At 36.8% G+C, this 20,297-nt stretch overlaps 1 protein-coding gene across 1 annotated transcript; it reads left to right on the forward strand.

The window, feature by feature from the left end:
* The first annotated feature begins 7,883 nt into the window (after nucleotides 1-7,883).
* Nucleotides 7,884-10,097, forward strand: CXCL6 (C-X-C motif chemokine ligand 6). The gene is made up of 4 exons (XM_003265737.4): nucleotides 7,884-8,164; nucleotides 8,291-8,423; nucleotides 8,530-8,613; nucleotides 8,953-10,097. Exons 1-4 carry the CDS (start codon nucleotides 8,056-8,058, stop codon nucleotides 8,969-8,971), a joined length of 345 nt encoding a protein of 114 aa, XP_003265785.2. The 5' UTR covers nucleotides 7,884-8,055; the 3' UTR covers nucleotides 8,972-10,097.
* Nucleotides 10,098-20,297: the final 10,200 nt, after the last annotated feature.

A 20,297-nucleotide genomic window follows, 5' to 3' on the forward strand; every position in this document is an offset into this window, starting at 1 on the left:
AGTTGTATTTACATGATACTGTAGTCTATTAAGTGTGCTATGGCATTCTGTCTAAAAGATATGAATCCCTTAACTTTAAAATACTTTATTGCTAAAACCTGCTAACAATTATTTAAGCCTTCACCACGTCATAATACTTCTCCTGGTGGAGGGTCTTGCCTCAATGCTGACGGCTGCTCACTGATCAGGGAGTTGGCCGCTGATGGTTGAGGTGGCTGTGGTAATTTCTTAAAAGAAGTCGGCAATGAGATTTGTGGCATTGATTGACTCTTCCTTTAGCAAAAGATTTCTCTATAGCATGTGATGCTGTTGGGCAGCATTTTATCCACAGCAGAACCTCTTCCAAAATTGGAGTCAATCCTTTCAATTCCTGGTGTTGCTTTATCAACAAAATTTATGATGTAATACTCTGTATCCTTTGTTATCATTTCAACAATCATCACAGCATCTTCACCAGGAGTAGATTCCATTTCAAGAAACCACTTTCTTTGTTCATCCATAAGAAGTAATTCTTCATTTATTCAAGTTTTGTGATGAGATTGTAGCATTCAGTCACATCTTCAGGCTCCACTTCTAATTGTCTTACTATTTCTACCACATTTGCAGTTATTTCCTCCACTGAAGCATTGAACTTCTCAAAGTTATCCCTGAAGGTTGAAATCAACTTCTTCCAAACTCCTGTTAATGTTGACATTTTGACTTCCTTCTATGAATCACAAATGTTAACAGTATTTAGAATGATGAATCCTTACCCCAAATTTTTCAATTTATTTTGCCCAGATCCATCAAAGGAATCACTATCTCTGGCAGCTACAGCCTTACAAAATGTGTGTCTTAAATAATACTATTTGAAAGTCAAAATTACTTTTTGATCCATGGGCTGCAGAATAGATTTTGTGTTCACAAGCATAAAAGCAACATTAATTTATTTGTACATCTCCATCAGAATTCTTACATGACTATGTGCATTCTCAATGAGCAAAAGAATTGAAAATACACTTTACAAGGGAGATTTACAAATGGCAAGCAAGCATCCTGAAAGGTGTTCAACACCATTAGTAATCATGAAATAATAATTAAAAGCCTAATGGGATACTACTAAATGCCTACCAGTAGCTACAATTTTAAAAAGAGTGATGATGAGGATATGGAGTAATCAGGGCACACTTCCTTTGTGGGTGGGAGTGTGAAATGGTAAAACTCTTTTGACAACAGTTTACAGCATGGCTTATTGAATATTTTGAGCCCACTGTTGAGACCTACTGCTCAGAAAAAAATAATTTTCGTTCAAAATATTACTGTTCATTGAATTTCCTAGGAACCATTATGATAATTCAACAGGTGACATATCTGTGTCTGTTCCTGTACTTTAATTGGTTTCATGGGTCTCTCTGTATCTCCTTACTCCAACTGTCCTTGTTAATGTATTTTATATTGTGCCTTGAAATCAGATAGTGTGGTTTCTCTTTGTTCTTCTTTTTCAAAATTGAGCTGTTATAAGTCTTTGCTTATTCATATAAGTGGTACAAGTGATGTATCAATTTCTCAAAAACAGCTTAATGGGATTTTTATTTAACATTGCATTGAATGTGCACACTGACTTGGGGAGAATTATCAGCTTAGCAATTTCGAGTTTTCTAATTTATAAACATGATATTGATACTTTGTTATTTGCTTCGGTCTTTTTATCTTTTTTTGTTTTTTTTGCAGCCTTGTGATATACAGCATAGAATTCTTGTTCATCTTTTGTTCAATTTATTCTTAAGTGTTTTATAATTCTGATGCTATGGTAAACGGTATTTTAAAAATTCTATTTTCAAATATTTTGCTGTTATAACACAGAAATAAAGTAGACTTTTACATATTGTTTTTAACTTGAAATTTTATTAAATTCACTTATTGGTTCAGTATATTTTATAATTTATTTTTAGTTTTCTGTATTAATGACAATTTTATCTGCAAATAAGGACAGTTTTATTTCTTCCTTTTTCATTTTTATGTCTTTCTTTTTTAAAACTTACTTCACTGCCTATAACCATTAGCATAAAATAGAGTTGAAATACTGAGACTAGAAATAATTGTCTTGCTCTTTTTGAAGTAGGTCAAGTGTTATTCAAATCATTTGTACATTAATTGATATTTTTTCTACTTCTATTAGTTACTTAGTGGTATTAAAATTTCTAACTGTGATTGAAGATATACTTGTTGTAAGTTCTAATTGGTAGTTTTGTTTCATGTAATTTAAAGCTTATTTAGTAAGCATATATAAATTTATAATTTTTTTATTTATTGACCCTTTATCATTATGAAATGTGCTTATGTATCTCTGATAATACTTATTTTCTTGCTGTCTATTTTGCTGAATATTTATAAGGCCACTCTAGACTTCATACGGTACTGGTTGCATGGTGTTTTTCTTTCCATTCTTTGATTTTCAATCTGTATATGCCTGAATTTAAGCAATTTTTTTTCAAACCATCACAGAAAGCTGACTGGATATAGTTCAATATAAAACTTTCACAACTTTCATTTACTACAAAGAACGATCTTGTGCACAGCAACATTGTGGTCTATTTCTAATACATGAGCCACCACATATTTTCCTGTTCTATGACATAATCTCTCCTGGTCATAGCATTCATCAGTCTGGTCTCAAATTCAAGTTAGGGAAAAAAATGTCAAAATTGTTTCTAACATCAGAAATCTATTGTGTTCCAAAGAAAATAACTTCCAGTCTGATTTACTAATACTGCATTTTTTGGAAATCAAAATGACTGAAAGTAAAATATTTTGTTAAAGCAATTTGGTCAATTTACTCTTCAGAGGAGGTCACGCTTTAAAATCCCAAAACGCTAGTAAGAAACTCATAGTCCAACATTACCCAGAATTTCTAGGATTTTGTGACTTTTGGCTTGGCATTGCAACACCTTTTATGTCAGTGTGAGCAATTTCCTAATTCCCAATTCTTGTACTAAAAAATAACATTTAAAATACGCATGAAAGTAGTTATTCACTGGAAATTCATAATCAGATTTAATGAATTAGTGGCAAAAAATCAACTATAAGATATTTTTTTCTTTTGATCTTTGTTTTGTCGATGTGGTGATGGTGCTGGTGGTAGTGGTGGTGTGCTTGTGTGTTTGTCTTTTAAGTTCATGAACATTGTCCGGGATACTTGTCAAATGTTAGGTCTTCGCAATTTTTCAAGCAGTGACAAGGAAGGAAAAAGACGGTTTTGAATGTCTAGGAAATACATAAATCACACATATACAAACACATTACAATTATTCCTATTAAAATGGCAATGCTGAGGTTCTACTATATATTAAATGAGAATTAAATATATTATGAAGTAATAACAGAAGACAGTATCTGCTGAAAAATACAAGTTACGAATGTAATGGTGATCAGAAATTATATATCAAACAAGCATTATTTAGCACAGTATTAGAAATCTAATTTACATAAAGGACTTTTGTAGTATAGAAATGCCTTCTCAAAGTTATTTAAAATATCAAACATTAAAATATAGATATATATATATATATCTTTCCTTAGCCCAGAAGAAATTTTTGAAGAAAGCAATGAAGACTTCCTGTTTCTGAAAAACTTAAGGCTTTTAAAAACATTTAAAACTTTAATTCTTATCTTTTTTTATCCTCTGTAACAACTCTTTTGTCAACAAAAACTTTTCTAACGTTTGCACAGTTGGACAACAGATAACTAGCTGCCCCATCCACACAAGAGGTGGGAAAGAGAAGCCCAGCTGTGATTATTTGAAATCTAGCTCAGTACAGACTAAGTCAAGGTTCATTGATTTAGTCCTCAAACAGATATAATCTGAAATGAGCAGCAAGGAAAATTAGATAATTGGCAAAAGGAAGAAAAACATTGCTGGCATTTCAAAGCAAAGGTGAAGCAACCCTGGAGCAAAGTCATTCCCTGGATGATACTACTTCTTCATTGGACTACCAGCTCAATTTAGAAGGAGACAGACTGCATTCACATTGCAAAGTAAACTCAAGACTTACTGGTGTTTTTTCCTTTTTCTTTGCATACATGCAAGTAACTCTATCCTCCACTTAAACTCTTATTGCCTTCCTTATACTGATACACTTGATATGCTTAACCTGATAATAATATGTCCACATCCTTAATTATTGCAATTATATAGCATTTCTTAAAGGTAATACAAAGAATGGTGAATATAAAAAATAAAATCTTAGAAAAAACATTTGAAAAGGCCTAACCTAAGCCAAATACTAAATCATATAATTAAAGGCTTCTCTAGTTAGAAAAAAATCAATTTAGAATGACATACACACACTGTTAACATTCAACGCAATATAATGTAATCAGATTTTTCCATTGTCATTTATCTCCAACAATCTCTATGTCACAAAAACTATGTAATTTGGTTAATACATTAGTTATGTGTATTTTTTCTTTTAATGTCAAGTGCCTTGCTGGATTCTGAACATTCTTTTGAACAGTTTGAATTCAAAGACAGAAAATATCGTTGATATCATTTTAACTTTCCCTAAGAATAACCCAGAAATAATTTCCCAAATAGGGGGCAGCCAATTCAAAATTGTAAAGTTTAAAAAAATAGAGGAGTTAATGACAGTAATCAGCCCCCATTCTTTTCTCTTTAAGATCTACTTGTAAGGTAAAGAACACCGTAAAATTAAAAAGTTGTTATCATTATCCATCATCAAGTGCTCATAGACTGTTCGCTGTTGAACTAAGAAATTATGTGAGGTTGTGTGAGAAATGTAAGACATCATCACTGATTTTAAGGAGTTTGTAGTTGACTTGAGGGAGATACAATTAAATTAAGGAGTAATTAAACTCTGCCTCATGCAGTGGTTATTGTAAGTACACTAGATGTTCGAAGAGCAAAGGTGGAAGGAATACTCTATTCTGGCTTTGTCAGAATAAGCTTTTCCAAAGACAGGACTTTGAATTTGCCTTGAAGAAAGTGAGGGGTATAGAAAGTGGCTTCAGGTTGAATATGTTGGAAGTCTGTTGTACCCTTGATATTACTGTGGTCCCAAAGATAGGAGTGAATGGATTGAGGTTCTCAATAGCTTAAAATGTGGTTGCTGGGAAATATAATAAAGTGGTTACCCAGATTGTGGAAAGCCACTGAGGGGTGTTTGCCAGCAACTGTGAAGAAGAACGTGGTTTCTAATCTGGAAACCATTAAAAATTACTGGGGCAGGTTCTCTGGTGTTTAACTGCCAATTCTGGATTTTCTACTACTTAACTCATTCTCTGGGAAAGAGATTTTTTTTTATCAGCTTCAAAGAATAAATGTGAAGCTCAAGAAATAATGAGCATAAAAGTGTTTTGAAAGCCACAAACTCTTCAGAATGTTTTCATTCATATTATATTAATCTGTGGTACAATGACTAAAATAGGATTGATTTTGACAGGAAGTAAAATTTTCAGGCCATCAGGACGCAAATGGCATTGGATGAATTGTTCCCTTATTGTTGGGAACAAAAATAACACAGAGCTTTTCTCTAACAGCTGAACACAGAGCAGGTAAGACAAATGGTTTTCCTTTAAACTAGTGAAAAGAGGGCAATGACTTTTAAAGTCCTATGTCTGTCGTAGTTCTTCATGTTCTCCATCTTAACCTCAGGGGATCTTTGCATCATTCATGTTCCCTCCTGTATTTGTACGAAGCCAACATCAGAGAATGCCTAGATAGAAGCCGGACACGGACAATGACCCAGGCTGATTTTCTTGGGAAGCCAGGATAAGTGACACATTGCTTCCTGATTAGGTTGGGTAACCCAACAACCCACTTCTATTGGGGACTTTCTATTACTTGCTTATCAACTGCAGAAATACTTTTTCTTCCTACATTCTATAAATAATCCTTTGTGAATTGATTCTGAGTGCAAAGCAGGTGAGGCATGTACACTTATAAGACCATTAGGAGGAACTGGCAATCTCGTCTCATGATTCCTCTCTGATTTTACCATTTGGTGCCAAAAACAAATTCGTATGTTCATTTATGTTTAAAATAGCTTATTCAGAACTAACCCACATACAGACAGGGAGAGAGAGTTTAAAAGTCAATAACCTATGTCATCTCTTTTAAAAAAAAAACTTTTTCTTTAAACAAAGCCTTATACTGTGGTTTATTCCCTGTGGTTAAGTTGAATTAATTGCCTAGGAGCTGAGTCACATTTTTGAAGTTTTGGCTTAGCCATTTCAGCAAGGCTTATCTTTTGTCTTTAGATACATTCTAATCTTTAAAATGTCAATATACTAAATCTGCAGGCTGTTTTCTACAGATTACCACTCCCCAGAAAGATGAAGGATTCCATTTGCTGAGTCAGGTATGATGCTGATGGTGTCAGGAAGCTGTGAGAACTTCTCATTTAGCTTCCCACAAAGTGAAGGCCAAACCACCCAGCCTTCCTCAGCCAGTGAATTTCTTGTTTCCTTCCAGAATCAAAATTGTAAAGGTCTGTGACACCTCTTTCTTGCTCACCAATGGAGGTGACAGGAGAGGAAGTTAGTAAAATTCCCCAGTGTCACAAGGGACAAGGAAAAGAGTTGTGTTCCATAACTGGTTTCTCAATGCCATCATGTTTACTGATGACCTTTGCTGGCCTGCACTGAGGACAAAGTTCTTCAGAACCAGCCAGAAGAGGATCTAGTTAGACTTCTGTGAAAGAAAGTCTATGTGCCATTCCAATGTCGTACTCATGCCTGCCATGGAGCAAGATGGTGGAAGACACTTAAACCTTCAGTGCTTTAACTCCTCCATAGATAACAAAGAAGGAGAGAGGGAGAAGCTGGAAGCTACTTCACCCTTCAATTTCAGGAGGCAGTGCAGGGCTCACTGGGGACTAGAACAGGTCTGCAGAAACAGCCTTGGTCATCAGTAATCATGAAATTAGATGGTTCCAGACGCCTATGGGAAGAATTCCTCCCCACATGAGGTTGTTTGGGGGAAAACAGACTGGGTGCTATTATGCTGCCAAATTGATGCAAATCTCCAGACGAAGCTTTCACATGAGCCGCTCAAACTCATCAGCCTCCCACAGCATCTCCAAATGGGTCAAATACACGCCTGGGGATGGGACCAGAGCTGCAGCAGGCCCGGGCTCCCTGGCAAGCTTTAGCCTATGCTCACCATACTACACCTCACTCCCAATAAGACCAAAACCTCTTCCAATTAAATAGCATAGCAACCGCCAAAAGTACATTTTATCTTCCATGGCAATTTGCTGGGTGATTTTTGAAGATATTTTTGTTTATTAAACTGTCTCAACACACATATGCTTGCTAAACTACAAGTATACAATTTCTACCAAACGGATTTCACTTTAGGGCCAATTCAGGCAACTTGTTGACTTCAGGTGGGGATAGAGCCTCTTTCATCACGTTATCTTGGCTTCTAAAGCTGGCTGAAATCCAGAGAATCAAAAAGTCATTCAAGAAACCTAGAATGACCTGCCTGCAAGAAGAGGAAGGACTCTCAGTTCAGGGCAATAATCATGAATAACATTTCCTGATTAATAGTAATAATAATTAGAAAGGACTGACTTTCAGAAATGTTTCTCAAGTCAAAGCTCCCGCTACTTTGTTCCAACTTTTCTCTCTAATTGGAGAGGAGGAGCATCTCCCAGACAGCTGCGTGCCTCAGGGAAGCCAGCCTCGATAACCCCTCAGGCCCAGGGGATGAAGCCCTGCTGAATCGCTGCTCTCTTCTGGCTGGAGCCACAGCTCCCTCCACCGCGGGGCGAGGCTACAGTGTCCTCCTTGTTACGGCAGCAGGCAGCTCCTCCCAGCCACCCACCCCACCAGTTCCCATCCTCCCGCCCCCCTCCACCAACCCCTTCTTTCCACACTGCCCCCTGAGTTCAGGGAATTTCCCCAGCATCCCAAAGCTTGAATTTCCTGCCAGTGGGGAGGGATGAATGCAGATAAAAGGAGTGCAGAAGGCACGAGGAAACCAAAGTGCTCTGTATCCTCCAGTCTCCGCGCCTCCACCCAGCTCAGGAACCCGCGAACCCTCTCTTGACCACTATGAGCCTCCCGTCCAGCCGCCCGGCCCGTGTCCCGGGTCCTTCGGGCTCCTTGTGCGCGCTGCTCGCGCTGCTGCTGCTGCTGACGCCGCCAGGGCCCCTCGCCAGCGGTGAGAGCGCCTGGCACTGGGGACGCACTGGGCACTGCGGTGCATCGCAGCCTCTGCGGGGCCGCTGCGTTCCAGGGAACTCTCCCAGCAACCTGCCCTATAAAAATGTCTTTCTTTCTTCCCCAGCTGGTCCTGTCTCTGCTGTGCTGACAGAGCTGCGTTGCACTTGCTTACACACTACGCTGAGAGTAAACCCCAAAATGATTGGTAAACTGCAGGTGTTCCCCGCAGGCCCGCAGTGCTCCAAGGTGGAAGTGGTGTAAGTTCTCCTGTGTTGCTGTGTCCACTGTGACTTAGGCAAGTCCTCCAGCCTGGGTCGTCAACCTTTGTGGCTCATGGGTGCATCCTCTTTTTCTTTACTTCAGAGCCTCCCTGAAGAACGGGAAGCAAATTTGTCTTGACCCGGAAGCCCCCTTTCTAAAGAAAGTCATCCAGAAAATTTTGGACAGGTATTTATCCCTTTGATCTTTGTGGTGTTTTAATATCTTCTATGGAAAGCATATACTTCACAATGTCCTTATTCTCCCTGCAGGATTTAGACTACGCTTAGAATTATAAGGTTGTTAAGAAGAATAAGGAAACTTTTTTTCTGGAATGTTCTGGGGAAATCCTTATCACCAATCTTACATGCCTGAACAATTACACAGAGCTCATTACTGACATCTATTTTTTGTCCGCTCTTTGCTTTTATTGATTTTTTTTTCCCCACTAAACGCTTTTGAAAACCGAATGTAGCAGACAGGAGTGTGGGAATTGGGTATACTAATATATAACTCTTTTCTCAACAGTGGAAACAAGAAAAACTGAGTAACAAAAAGGACCATGCATCATAAAATTGCCCAGTCTTCAGCGGAGCAGTTTTCTGGAGATCCCTGGACCCAGTGAGGATAAGAAGGAAGGGTTGGTTTTTTCCAGCAGTCCATTTTCTACATGGATTCCCTACTTTGAAGAGTGTGGGGAAAGCCTACGATTGTCCCTGAAGTTTACAGCTCAGCTAATGAAGTATTTAGCATAGTATTACCACTAGTTACTGTTATTTTACCTGATAAGTTATTGAACTCTTTGGCAATTGACCATACTGTGAGCAAAGAATCACTGGTTATTAGTTTTTCAATGAATATTGAATTCAAGAAAACTATTGTATTTCTATCATATATTCCTTAAAGTCTTACCAAAAAGGCTGTGGATTTCGTATGGAAATAATGTTTTATCAATGTGCTGTGGAGGGAGGTATCCTGTTGCCCTCACTCACTCTTCTCATAAAATAGGAAATATTTTAGCTCTGTTTCTTGGGGAATATGTTACTCTTTACCCTAGGATGCTATTTAAGTTGTACTGTATTAGAACACTGGGTGCATCATACCATTATCTGTGCAGAATATATTTCCTTATTCAGAATTTCTGAAAATTTAAGTTCTGTAAGGGCTAATATATTCTCTTCCTATGGTTTTAGACATTTGATGTCTTCTTAGTATGGCATAATGTCATGATTTACTCATTAAACTTTGATTTTGTATGCTATTTTTTCACTATAGGATGACTATAATTCTGGTCACTAAATATACACTTTAGATAGATGAAGAAGCCCAAAAACCGGTAAATTCCTGATTGCTAATTTACATAGAAATGTATTCTCTTGGTTTTTTAAATAAAAGCAAAATTAACAGTGATCTGTGCTCCGAAAGTTTTGAAAATATATTTGAACAATTTGAATAGAAATTCATCATTTAGTCACCAAAATATATACAGCATTGCTAAGATTTTCAGATGTCTATTGTGGATCTTTTAAAGGTTTTGACCATTTTGTTATGAGGAATTATACATGTATCACATTCACTATATTAAAATTGCACTTTTATTTTTTACTGTTTGTCATGTTGGTTTTTGGTACTTGTATTGTCATTTGGAGAAACAATAAAAGATTTCTAAACCACTCATGTTGTTTCTCCTCCTTATACAGTTACTATTTATCTGTAATTCTACATTATTCAAAATATTACCTCTGCTCTTCTCTGGCTGGCAGAGAGGGCCCTCATTCCCCAATACCATTGCATTGGTTCAACTTTTCTCCATGCTCAGCCCCCTTCCAGTTACTCCTTCACAGCACCAATAGCCTCTGGGGTCTTCAGAAAACACAAATAGGATAAGATTTCCCTATCTAAATTCTTAAATGGCTCCCTGTTTCCTAGACATGAAATAAAAGTTGCTAAACGTGATGAATGAGGTTCTGTCTCATCTCACTGCTGATCATCAGTACTTCAACTTCCCTTGTGCCTCACATTCGCTATAGTCAGGCGTTCAGTTCCCTAACTGGGCATGTTCTTTCCCCAGGCTCATGACTTTGTATTTGCTAGGGCCTCTACCTGGAAAGCACTTATGTTTACTTGCATATAAGAGGAGGCTTATTCATCCTTCAGGACTCAGTTCAAGCAATATCTCCTTCGTGAATTTTCCTTGGCACACTCAGCAAAGCTTGTGGTTTGCATCTTGGTGTTCTCATAGCATCTTCTAGACGTCTGAATTACAACAAATATATTCCGTTGCTTTTATTTGTTTATAGGTTTCTTCATCTAACTGTATTAAGAGCTCTCCTAGAACATCGACCATATTTCATCCAACTCTGCATTCCAAATGTGTGGCATAGAATGACTTAATGAATTAATAAATTATCCTGACCCTCAGGTAGTCAGATATTATACTAAAATGAATAATCTGGCTCATGGTAGATTTTGATTAAATTGTAATTTGTTCACCCTCTTGTCTCCTTCTTGTCTACAGGTAATCCAGCAGGGCTTTAGCATGTGTAATCCACCAACCCCACATTTTCACTTAACTACCTCCCATCTTTCCTTCCTTTGGGGATAACTTACCTATAATTTTCTTGACGCAATCTTTATAACTTTTACTCCTCCCAGGTTAAGATCCCTTTTATATACTCTCATAGCACTCTGTACTTTTTATTCATAACATTTTCTCACGAAGGTGACTTTAGAGTTTATAGAGCATATACACATGTGGTCATTTGTTTAGAGCCTATCTATTCTAGCTTCACTGTAAGTTCCATGAGAGCAGGGACAATGTTTATCATCTTTATCTCAGTTCCTGGTACAATGCCTAGCACAGAGTGTATGTTTAAACAAATGAGTGATCTGGTTAAACAAGTCTCTCTGTCTCTCTAGTATTAAAAGTGTCGTTTCATATAAAATACTTGTTCTTAGGAAAAGCAAGAAAATGAAAAGAAGAAGACTAACCAAATTAGTATGTGTATATGCACATTCACACTGCAGCTGGATTAATATATTATATATCCTTATATTGGCATGTACTTGCATACTTTAGTATATCTAACCTAGGCTTTCCTGTATGTTTTATCTCTCTCTTTATGTATAAAATATGAATTAGATTAATATTTTTAATTATTATATATTGATATATTTAAATAACAGAGAGAGAAAGAGACACAAAGATATGAAAAAAAAGTAGATTCAGAGATGGATTTTCTAATCATTTTTTCAACAATAAAAAGTACAAAATATCTCTAATTTTTTAAAATGCATTAAACTTCTGTGGTCTCTTTTTGCTCTCTCAAATGATTTTTTTTGAACTTATGAATAATACAATAATTCTGGGGAAACCAAATTATTGGTAGAAAGCAATAATTATTTGGTAGAAAGAAATTTCTACCAAATTATTGGTAGAAAGCAAACCAAATTACAAAAATGAGCTCTAAATTTCAGTGTTTAAAACAATCCCTGCTATGTCATATTAACTCCAAAAAACTTATTGAAAAATGCTTGATTGTAAAAGATTAAAGAATATTAAATGCCCTTTGTACAGGTGAAACATAAGCTTCATAAAGAAATAAACATTACTGGTTAGTTTTTTTTTTTTTTTTTTGAGACCAAGTCTCACTGTCGCCCAGGCTGGAGTTCAGTGACGCAATCTCGGCTCACTGCAACCTCTGCCTCCCAGGTTCAAGCGATTCTCTTGCCTCAGCCTCCCATGTAGCTGGGACTACAGGCATTCGCCACCACACCTAGCTAATTTTTTGTATTTTTAGTAGAGATGTAGTTTCACCATGTTGGCCAGGCTGGTCTCAATGGTTTTTTTTGTTTTTTTGTTTGTTTGTTTGTTTGTTTTTATCATCAAGCTCTGTTTTTTTAAGAAGCAACACTTGTAAGTTTAGTTTGTTCACAGAAATAGAATGAAACATGATTTCTTATATTCTTGCAATTCTAATTGTCAGGCCCATTCCGCAAATGGTCATTCTATAGAGAAAATAGATTACAGTATATTACCGAAGAGTAACCTATACAAGAAACTCAATGATAGCTACTGTTCACTCTTTGAACCATTCCTAGTTGATCTTTCTACTAGCAAACTCAAGGACTAACATATTTGGGGAAACTTAATCTAATGTAAATATCCTAGGGATAAGTCTTCTAGTTTCTTCATACTAACCCCTAAATACTATTTTCACTCTGTTATCCGTCTGAAACTCTATCTTATGTATAAAGTCACTTGATATTGAACAAATGCTCAGCTAAAATCTACTCTGTTACTGCTCCAATCCAGACAATTTTCAATGTATAATTAATGTCCTTCATTATACCAGAATTTCCTGTTTGCCTCTATGTGTGACGCATTCACATAATCCTTCAATTCCTGCAGGTATGACAAGATCGATGATAAAATATGACTAGTGGCTTTGTTTTTCTATCATAGTTTTAATTCTTGCTTAAGGAAAATAATTGCTGTGGATAACTCTCATGTTGTATATAACTTCAAAATACCTTCCTGTATGTTACAAAATGAGAAATTTACCAGATGGAAGGAGCACTTGGGGATTTCTAATTGCCTCCCTGACTAAATCAAGGAAGAGGAGGAGAATGTACCATGATTTGGATTTTGGCTGACAGTCCTGGTTCATTCTTAGTCAGCAAAATTAATGTTATATTCCTAAGAAGGGTTGTTCATATCTCAAATATGTGGAGTGAGATAAGAATGTAGCAAGATCTAGAGTTTAGATGTATAATTTTGTTTCTACAAATTTCAAAGTTCTGTTTCTGAAACATAGATAAATTGCAAGGACCCTTCTCAGGAAAATCCACATTTTTTTTTTTTCTGACAGAGTCTCGCTCTGTTGCCCAGGCTGGAGTGCAGTGGCACGATCTCGGCTCACTGCAAGCTCCATCTCCTGGGTGCATGCCATTCTCTTGCCTCAGCCTCCTGAGTAGCTGGGACTACAGGTGTCTGCCACCACAGCCAGCTAATTTTTTGTATTTTTAGTAGAGATGTTTCTCTAACACATAAATTTATGATGTTTGTTTTTAATCTACCTCTAGGGTTAGATAAAGAGAAAACTAGTTGATTTATTTCCAGCAAGAGAAGCTAATTATACTTCTTTATATTTTGTGGTACAGTACAGAATTAGAGCAATTGCATTTCAAATCTAGTTTTGTGTATTTCCAGCCATGTGAGCTTGACAATTTGTTTCACATCTACCTTCCCCAGCTTCCTCATCTGTAAAATCAGTATAATATCTATCTCACAGGCACTACCCTGCAACAAAGTACATTCTTGGTAAATATTATTAATAATTTCTTTCCGAAGACTCCTAGTTCAAACTCCCCCTTACAAATGAGAAAACTGAGAACTTAGTAGTTTAAACATACTTATATTTTTCTTAATTTATTTATATTCTTTTTACATATGCATGACTAATTTTTAGTACTCCTGAAGTTTCTTTCCATGAGTCTTTTTATAGAAGCTTTTGAAAACTGTGTATTCTATTTTTTGTGAAGTACACGGTAACTATCAAAAATTATGATGTATTTTCCTTCATATAAACATTCTTCAATCAAATATCAATTTATTAACCTTTACTGATAATCTTGTTACATACCTGACCCTATGCAAGATCCTTATAAATCTGGAAATTATAAAAATGAAGAGCTTTCAGTCTGAGTTAAGGTCTCTTTACAGCAAATATACTCTTTCCCACAGAACAAAGATTTTCTAGTAAGGGGAGAGAAAGAAAGGGGAGGAGAGGTGAGGGGAGGGACTAGGAGGAAGGAAAAGGAGAAGTAAGAAAGAAGGAGGAGAGTGGAGGGGCTTGTGTTTTGTGTTGTCTTTTTTCTATTTTCTTTCTTCTTTCCCCTTCCCTCTTCTCCTCTTCTCTCCCCTTTCCTTCTCTCCCTCCCTTCGTTCTTTCTGTTTATTCCTCAGAAGTAAAATAACGCCATTTAAAAGAGGAGGAGAAGGACCCAGGGACCCTAGCAGAAATCTCAGCCAGCAGCCAACACCAACCACCTCTCATAGGAATGAGGCCAGTTTTGATTTTCACCCATTTCAGTTGCTTCTGACTGCACCCACTTAATTGAGCTTAGCAGAAGAATCTCACATTAACATGTAGAATTATCAAAATAATAAACTGTTGTTTTAAGCCACTAAGTTTAAGGTTGACTTCTTACATAGCAAAAGAGGATCAAATGGCACTTGCTAACAATTGAATGTGTTTGCAGGCTCTGGAAAAACATCGTACTGGAATTTCCTCAAATGAATGAATATGTAGTGAAACTGGGTAACAGTCATACATTTGAGACTCAACAAATTATACTGATTAACATAAATTGAAATGAAAATTCTCAGGCCTGCAAAACTTTGCAGCACTTCTATGTAACAGTACCCAGGAAGATATTTCCCCAGCCCCACTCTCCCCACTCTTTCCCCACCCACACCTCATGCTTCACTGGAAGACGGTAAAACCTCCATTAACCTGAGTGCCAGCAGTCTGAATGATTTGTATCAACTGAGAGTCACACATAAAACACATTTGGTTTCAGCACTTAATAGAAAATCTTTTATTGACTAGTATTTCAATTTATTGATTAAAATACTTTAACAAACTGACCCAAAATTTTTACTAGCTCTAGGATATTGTGTTCAAATTGTTTTTATGATTGATAGCTCATTGACTTTGTACTTAAAAGAAGGATTTGGGAAAGGTCAACTCAAAATGTTCTATGTAAGGCAGGGATAATATGTCTTAATTTCAAGGGATAGTGGTCCTCTGATGTCTCTAGATATTTTCTTTTAAAATAGCTAACAGGTAAGTTCTGTTTTGGGTCTTAGAAAACTTCTTTGTTTTCTGAATGACTCTGCTATTTATAGCATGACTTAAAGGAAAAAGACTTGATAAAATTTCTTAGCACATACACACATAAAAACCCATGGTGACAATGTAAGCTTCTTTAAAAAGGCTGTCATTTTAATATTCAAGAACATCTGACAATTGTTTTTACCCCTAGTATTCATTCAGATTTATAATTTTGTATAAGCTAACTGCTTTTAACTGAATAACTTATTTGAAAATATCTTTTAACCATTTGTATATGCCTTGCCCTCTGTACTGTGCTTCTCACCTTGGAAATCAAAGGGAATAAGGCAAATGACAGTAACAGCAATTAACAGTTACAGTCATCACAGTAGTAGTAATAATAGAGTATTATCCATATTCCATTGCTTTACACAAATATTTTAGATTGCTCTTAAAAAAGAAACAGTTAAATGACTAAGTTACACAAAAATGAGAACTTCATAATGCCTGGTACATAATAGATGCTTAATCAATATTTTTAAATAAATGAAAACAAGTAAAAAGCTATTTTACATCAAATGCTGACTAATAGGCTTATGAAATTGTAATGACTCAAGAAACGTTTTAATACTTCCTCATGAACCTTGCTGACAATGTATTGTCTGTGACAAACCACATTTGTTGATTAAGACAATGACTTGATGATACTGTGCCCCATGGCTACCTCCTTCCCGGTATCAACCAATTCAAACAGCATCATTACTTCAAAAGATGTTTCATATAGTTTCCTCAAAAGGATTAGGGACTTTTAAAAAATCCTGCTAATGAAACAGGAAAGAAATCTGAATAGTGTTAAGTATGGAAAGAAAAAATTGTCCAGTGAAGCTAGTAAATATTCTCAGCAATGTGTTTAGGGGGTTGAACCGAAAAGGAAAGACACTGTGAATAGTGTTAAAAACCTTTATCTCTTGCTCTGGAAATGGTTTTGATCTTATGTTTGAATGGAAATGTATCTGACTTGAGAATTCACAATATCTCAATGTCAATAATGAGGAAAGTCTATAAAGTTATCTCACAGGAGGAACTAGAAAGAAGCCTGCTCTCCTAATTCTGTGTCCTGCTGAGCTTATCTCTGCAATTGACTCCACATCTCAACTCTCAGAAGAACCCGAACTCTCAGCGTATCCCCTTCCTTTAAGCTTGCTTAAGACTAGAAACTTCTGTGTTGAGACACGAGAAAAATCATTTTAGTTTATTATACTGTACTGCTAAACTCTAACTTATAAGAAAAAAATGAGGTGGAGAAAAATAAGGGATATATTAAAAAACAGGACCTAACAACTTAAGTAGGCATAGTCAGGAACTATTAAACAAGAAAATTTGACTTAAAAACTTAAGTCAGAAAAAAATATTTACTACATTCATTTTTTGGCTAGAAAGCAATTTTGCATATTTAATATTTTGAGACTTCAAGTGATGGAGCTTGTGCTTTGTGTTGTCTTTTTTTTTTCTATTTTATTTCTTCTTTCTCCTTTTCTCTCCCTTTTCCTTCCCTCCCTCCTTACTTTCTGTTTATTCCTCAGAAGTAAAACAATGCTACTAAAAAGAGGAGGAGAAAGAAGCAGGTACCCTAGCAGAAATCTCAGCCAGCAGCCAACACCAACCACGTCCCATGAGAATGAGGCCATTTTTAATTTTCAGCTATTTCAGTTGTTTCTGATTGCACCCACTTAGGTGAGCTTAGCAGAAGAACCTCACAATAACATGCAGAATTATCAGAAATAATAAATAATTGTTCATAAAATTCAGTTATTAAAAGTAAGAAAAGAATATGAGAAGTTTAAATAACATCCTAAGAGAGTTATACATAGTTGTAGCAGGAAGACTGCTTGTTGCCAGGACCACTTGCATCTGCCTCGTTCTTTATTGCCAGTCTTCCAGATGACACTTTCATACCACACATGCTATGGGTCATGTGGAGTTTGTAGCTAACTAGAACAGAAAAGAGAAACCTTCCTTCATGGGATTTATATTTGTTGATTTACTTATTAACACTGCTTAGGACTTACTTTATCCTGCATTATCCTACATGCAATAGGATACATGAGACATTCAGAGAAACCTAGGACATGCCTCTGCCTTCAAAATGTCTAATTCAATTGAACAAGCAAATCTTATAAATGGGACAGTGATCCAGAAAATAATATACAAACCAACATGTGATGTATAGGTATACTTCTGTATCTCTGTGGGGCTTAGCTTATATGCAATATTTCACACCAAGCTCTTTAATCAGGACCTGAGAATTCAGAAACAAAGATTTGATAGCAGCTTCTTCTTCTTCTTTTTTTTTTTTTTTTTTTTTGAGACAGAGTCTCACTCTGTCATCAGGGCTGGAGTGCAATGGTGCGATCTCGGCTCACTGCAACCTCCGCCTCCCAGATTCAAGTGATTCTCCTGCCTCAGCCTCCAGAGTAGCTGGGATTACAGGCACATGCCACCCTGCTCAGCTAATTTTTTGTATTTTTAGTAGAGACAGGGTTTCACCGTGTTAGTCAGGATGGTCTCGATCTCCTGACGTCGTGATCTGCCCACCTCGGCCTCCCAAAGTGCTAGGATAACAGGTGTAAGCCATCACACCTGGCCTGATTGCAGCTTCTAGTAGTTCAAAACTTCCTTACGGCCATAAACAAGGCAGAGGCTGGGTAACTATTTTTCCTACCATAGAATGTCATGTAGCCATTAAAAAGAATGGGGGAAAACTACATCGAAGTAGCATAAAAGGATGCTGAACCCATATTTTTATTTATTTATTTATTTATTTATTTATTTATTTATTTATTTTGAGATGGAGTTTCACTCTTGTTGCCCAGGCTGGAGTGCAATGGCCCAGTTGAACTCATATTTTGAAAGACAAAAGTAAGTTGTATAATAATCTATATAGAGGGATCCCATTTATATAAAAAAAGACCTTCATATACCTCTGTGAATAGTATACATGTATCTTTACGTATTAAACATGTTTCTCTCTGTATATGTATAAATGTGTGCATATAAATCTACATAGAATAGAAAACTAATCCCAAATTGTTACCAATGGTTACCACTGAAGAGCAGTAATGTGGAGTAATGATAAGGAACTTGAATGTTTTATTTCAAATATATCTGTAGTGTGTCAATTGTTTACAACAAATGATATCTATTTTTCTATTAGATTAAAAGGAAAGGAAAAAATCAATATGGTGGGTCTTGCTTTTTAAAGTATACTCAGGTGGTAGAAACAAGTAACTTATTTTATAATACAAAGGAGGATGTGTTTTGTTTATAGATTCTGGATGAAATTACGAAAGATAATGCATTTGGAAGACAGAAAGAAGCCCATAAGCTAAAATCAAAAGTAAATCTTTTATGGTAGTTGGCTCTTATTTTACTTACATACTCCAAACTAATCCAAATACTTATCAACAACCAGGAAAAGAATGTCTACTTCCCATAGCTACTAGCAAGGAAAGATAACTTTCTCTTTCAAGGGCCACAAGTTTGTGCTTTTGGGTGCTCCTAAAGTCCATTAAACGTGTACACTGCATTACAGGAAAGTCAGGGCATATTGTTACATACTCATACAAAGAGAATGCATGTGGTATTTCAGGGTAGTTTTTACCTTCCTAAGTAGAGTTCTTACACATGTGTAAGGGAGATAGGTACTGAGAAAGGGAGAGTGGGAATGTGAAGAGATGCGTAACATGCAACTTAGTAGGAATTTTGATCTGTTTCATTTTTCTCTGGGTTGGGCACAGCTTGACAGGCTTATATGTGGATCACTACCTACCCTCACTTCCCCCTTCCTACCTCTTCCTCCTTTTTGGCTTTGAGGGATAGGATATAAATGACATCTTCAAAGCATGAGAAGCCACTTACCTGCAGACTTGTAGGCAGCAGCTCACCCTCATGTGCAAGTCTTCTGGCTCTGGAAACAACTCTAGCTCAGCCTTCTCCACCATGAGCCTCAGACTCAAAGCCACCCCTTCCTGTAACAGTACCAGACCATTTCGTGCCCTGCAGGTGTTGCTGCTTCTGTCACTGCTGCTGACCGCTCTGCCTTCCTGCACCAATGGGCAAAGTAAGAGAAACTTAGGGAAAAGCAAAGGTAGAGACCTGCTGCCTGCACCTGTTGCTGCTTCTGCTATACCTGTGTCTGGGAGAAAGACTAGCTGGTGCCCCTGGGTCTGGAGAGTGGCATTATACTAACAACTCCAACTGGAGGAGGCACACAGAGGCGGCACTTCACATGTGCTGAGCATTCTGCTGGGCAGTTTACTAAAGTTTTACAGATCATATTCACAATGGCCTTATAAGAGAGGTAAAATTACTGTCAATTTACAAATAAGGAATTGAGTGAAATATTCATGACCACTAATAGATCACATTTTCTACTCCACCTGAATGTGTAGACAGTGACTTGTACATTGAACTGCACTGTGTGTGTGTGAAGTCAACCTCTGGAATTCATCCCAGCAACATCATCCCAAACATCCACATTTATTTGCTGTTAATTATCATGGGCATGTCTAGTCTAACAGTAGAGTAGAGCAAGAAAAATCAATGAAAATGTATTTGGAAGTAGATTCTCAAGTAAAGAGGGCAAAGCACTGTGCAATGGTTAGCCAGGAATTAGGGCTAACCTAGGATGGATCCACCAACATTCATCATTTGGAAGTGGTCAGGTCGGAGCCCCTTGCAACAAAGTCCAAGTGATGTAAGTCCCTGCTTCTGTGTCATTGCTTCATCAGGAAAGCCCTACACCTTCACCTCCTTCCCCATCTGTATTGTTTTCTGTTTCTCAACAGATAATTCTGTTATCTCTTACAGAGCCATGCTGAAAGATGGGAGGAAAATGTGCCTGGACCCAGAAGCTCCCAGAATGAAGAAGATAGTCCAGAAAATGTTGGAAGGTGATGGGTCAGCTGCTTAATCTGTTCACTTTCTGCCAAACCTGCTTACCTCCCAGGAAGGGCAGGATTTTAAAGCCTTGAC

Source organism: Nomascus leucogenys, chromosome 9, assembly GCF_006542625.1.
Source record: "Nomascus leucogenys isolate Asia chromosome 9, Asia_NLE_v1, whole genome shotgun sequence".
NCBI lineage: Eukaryota > Metazoa > Chordata > Mammalia > Primates > Hylobatidae > Nomascus > Nomascus leucogenys.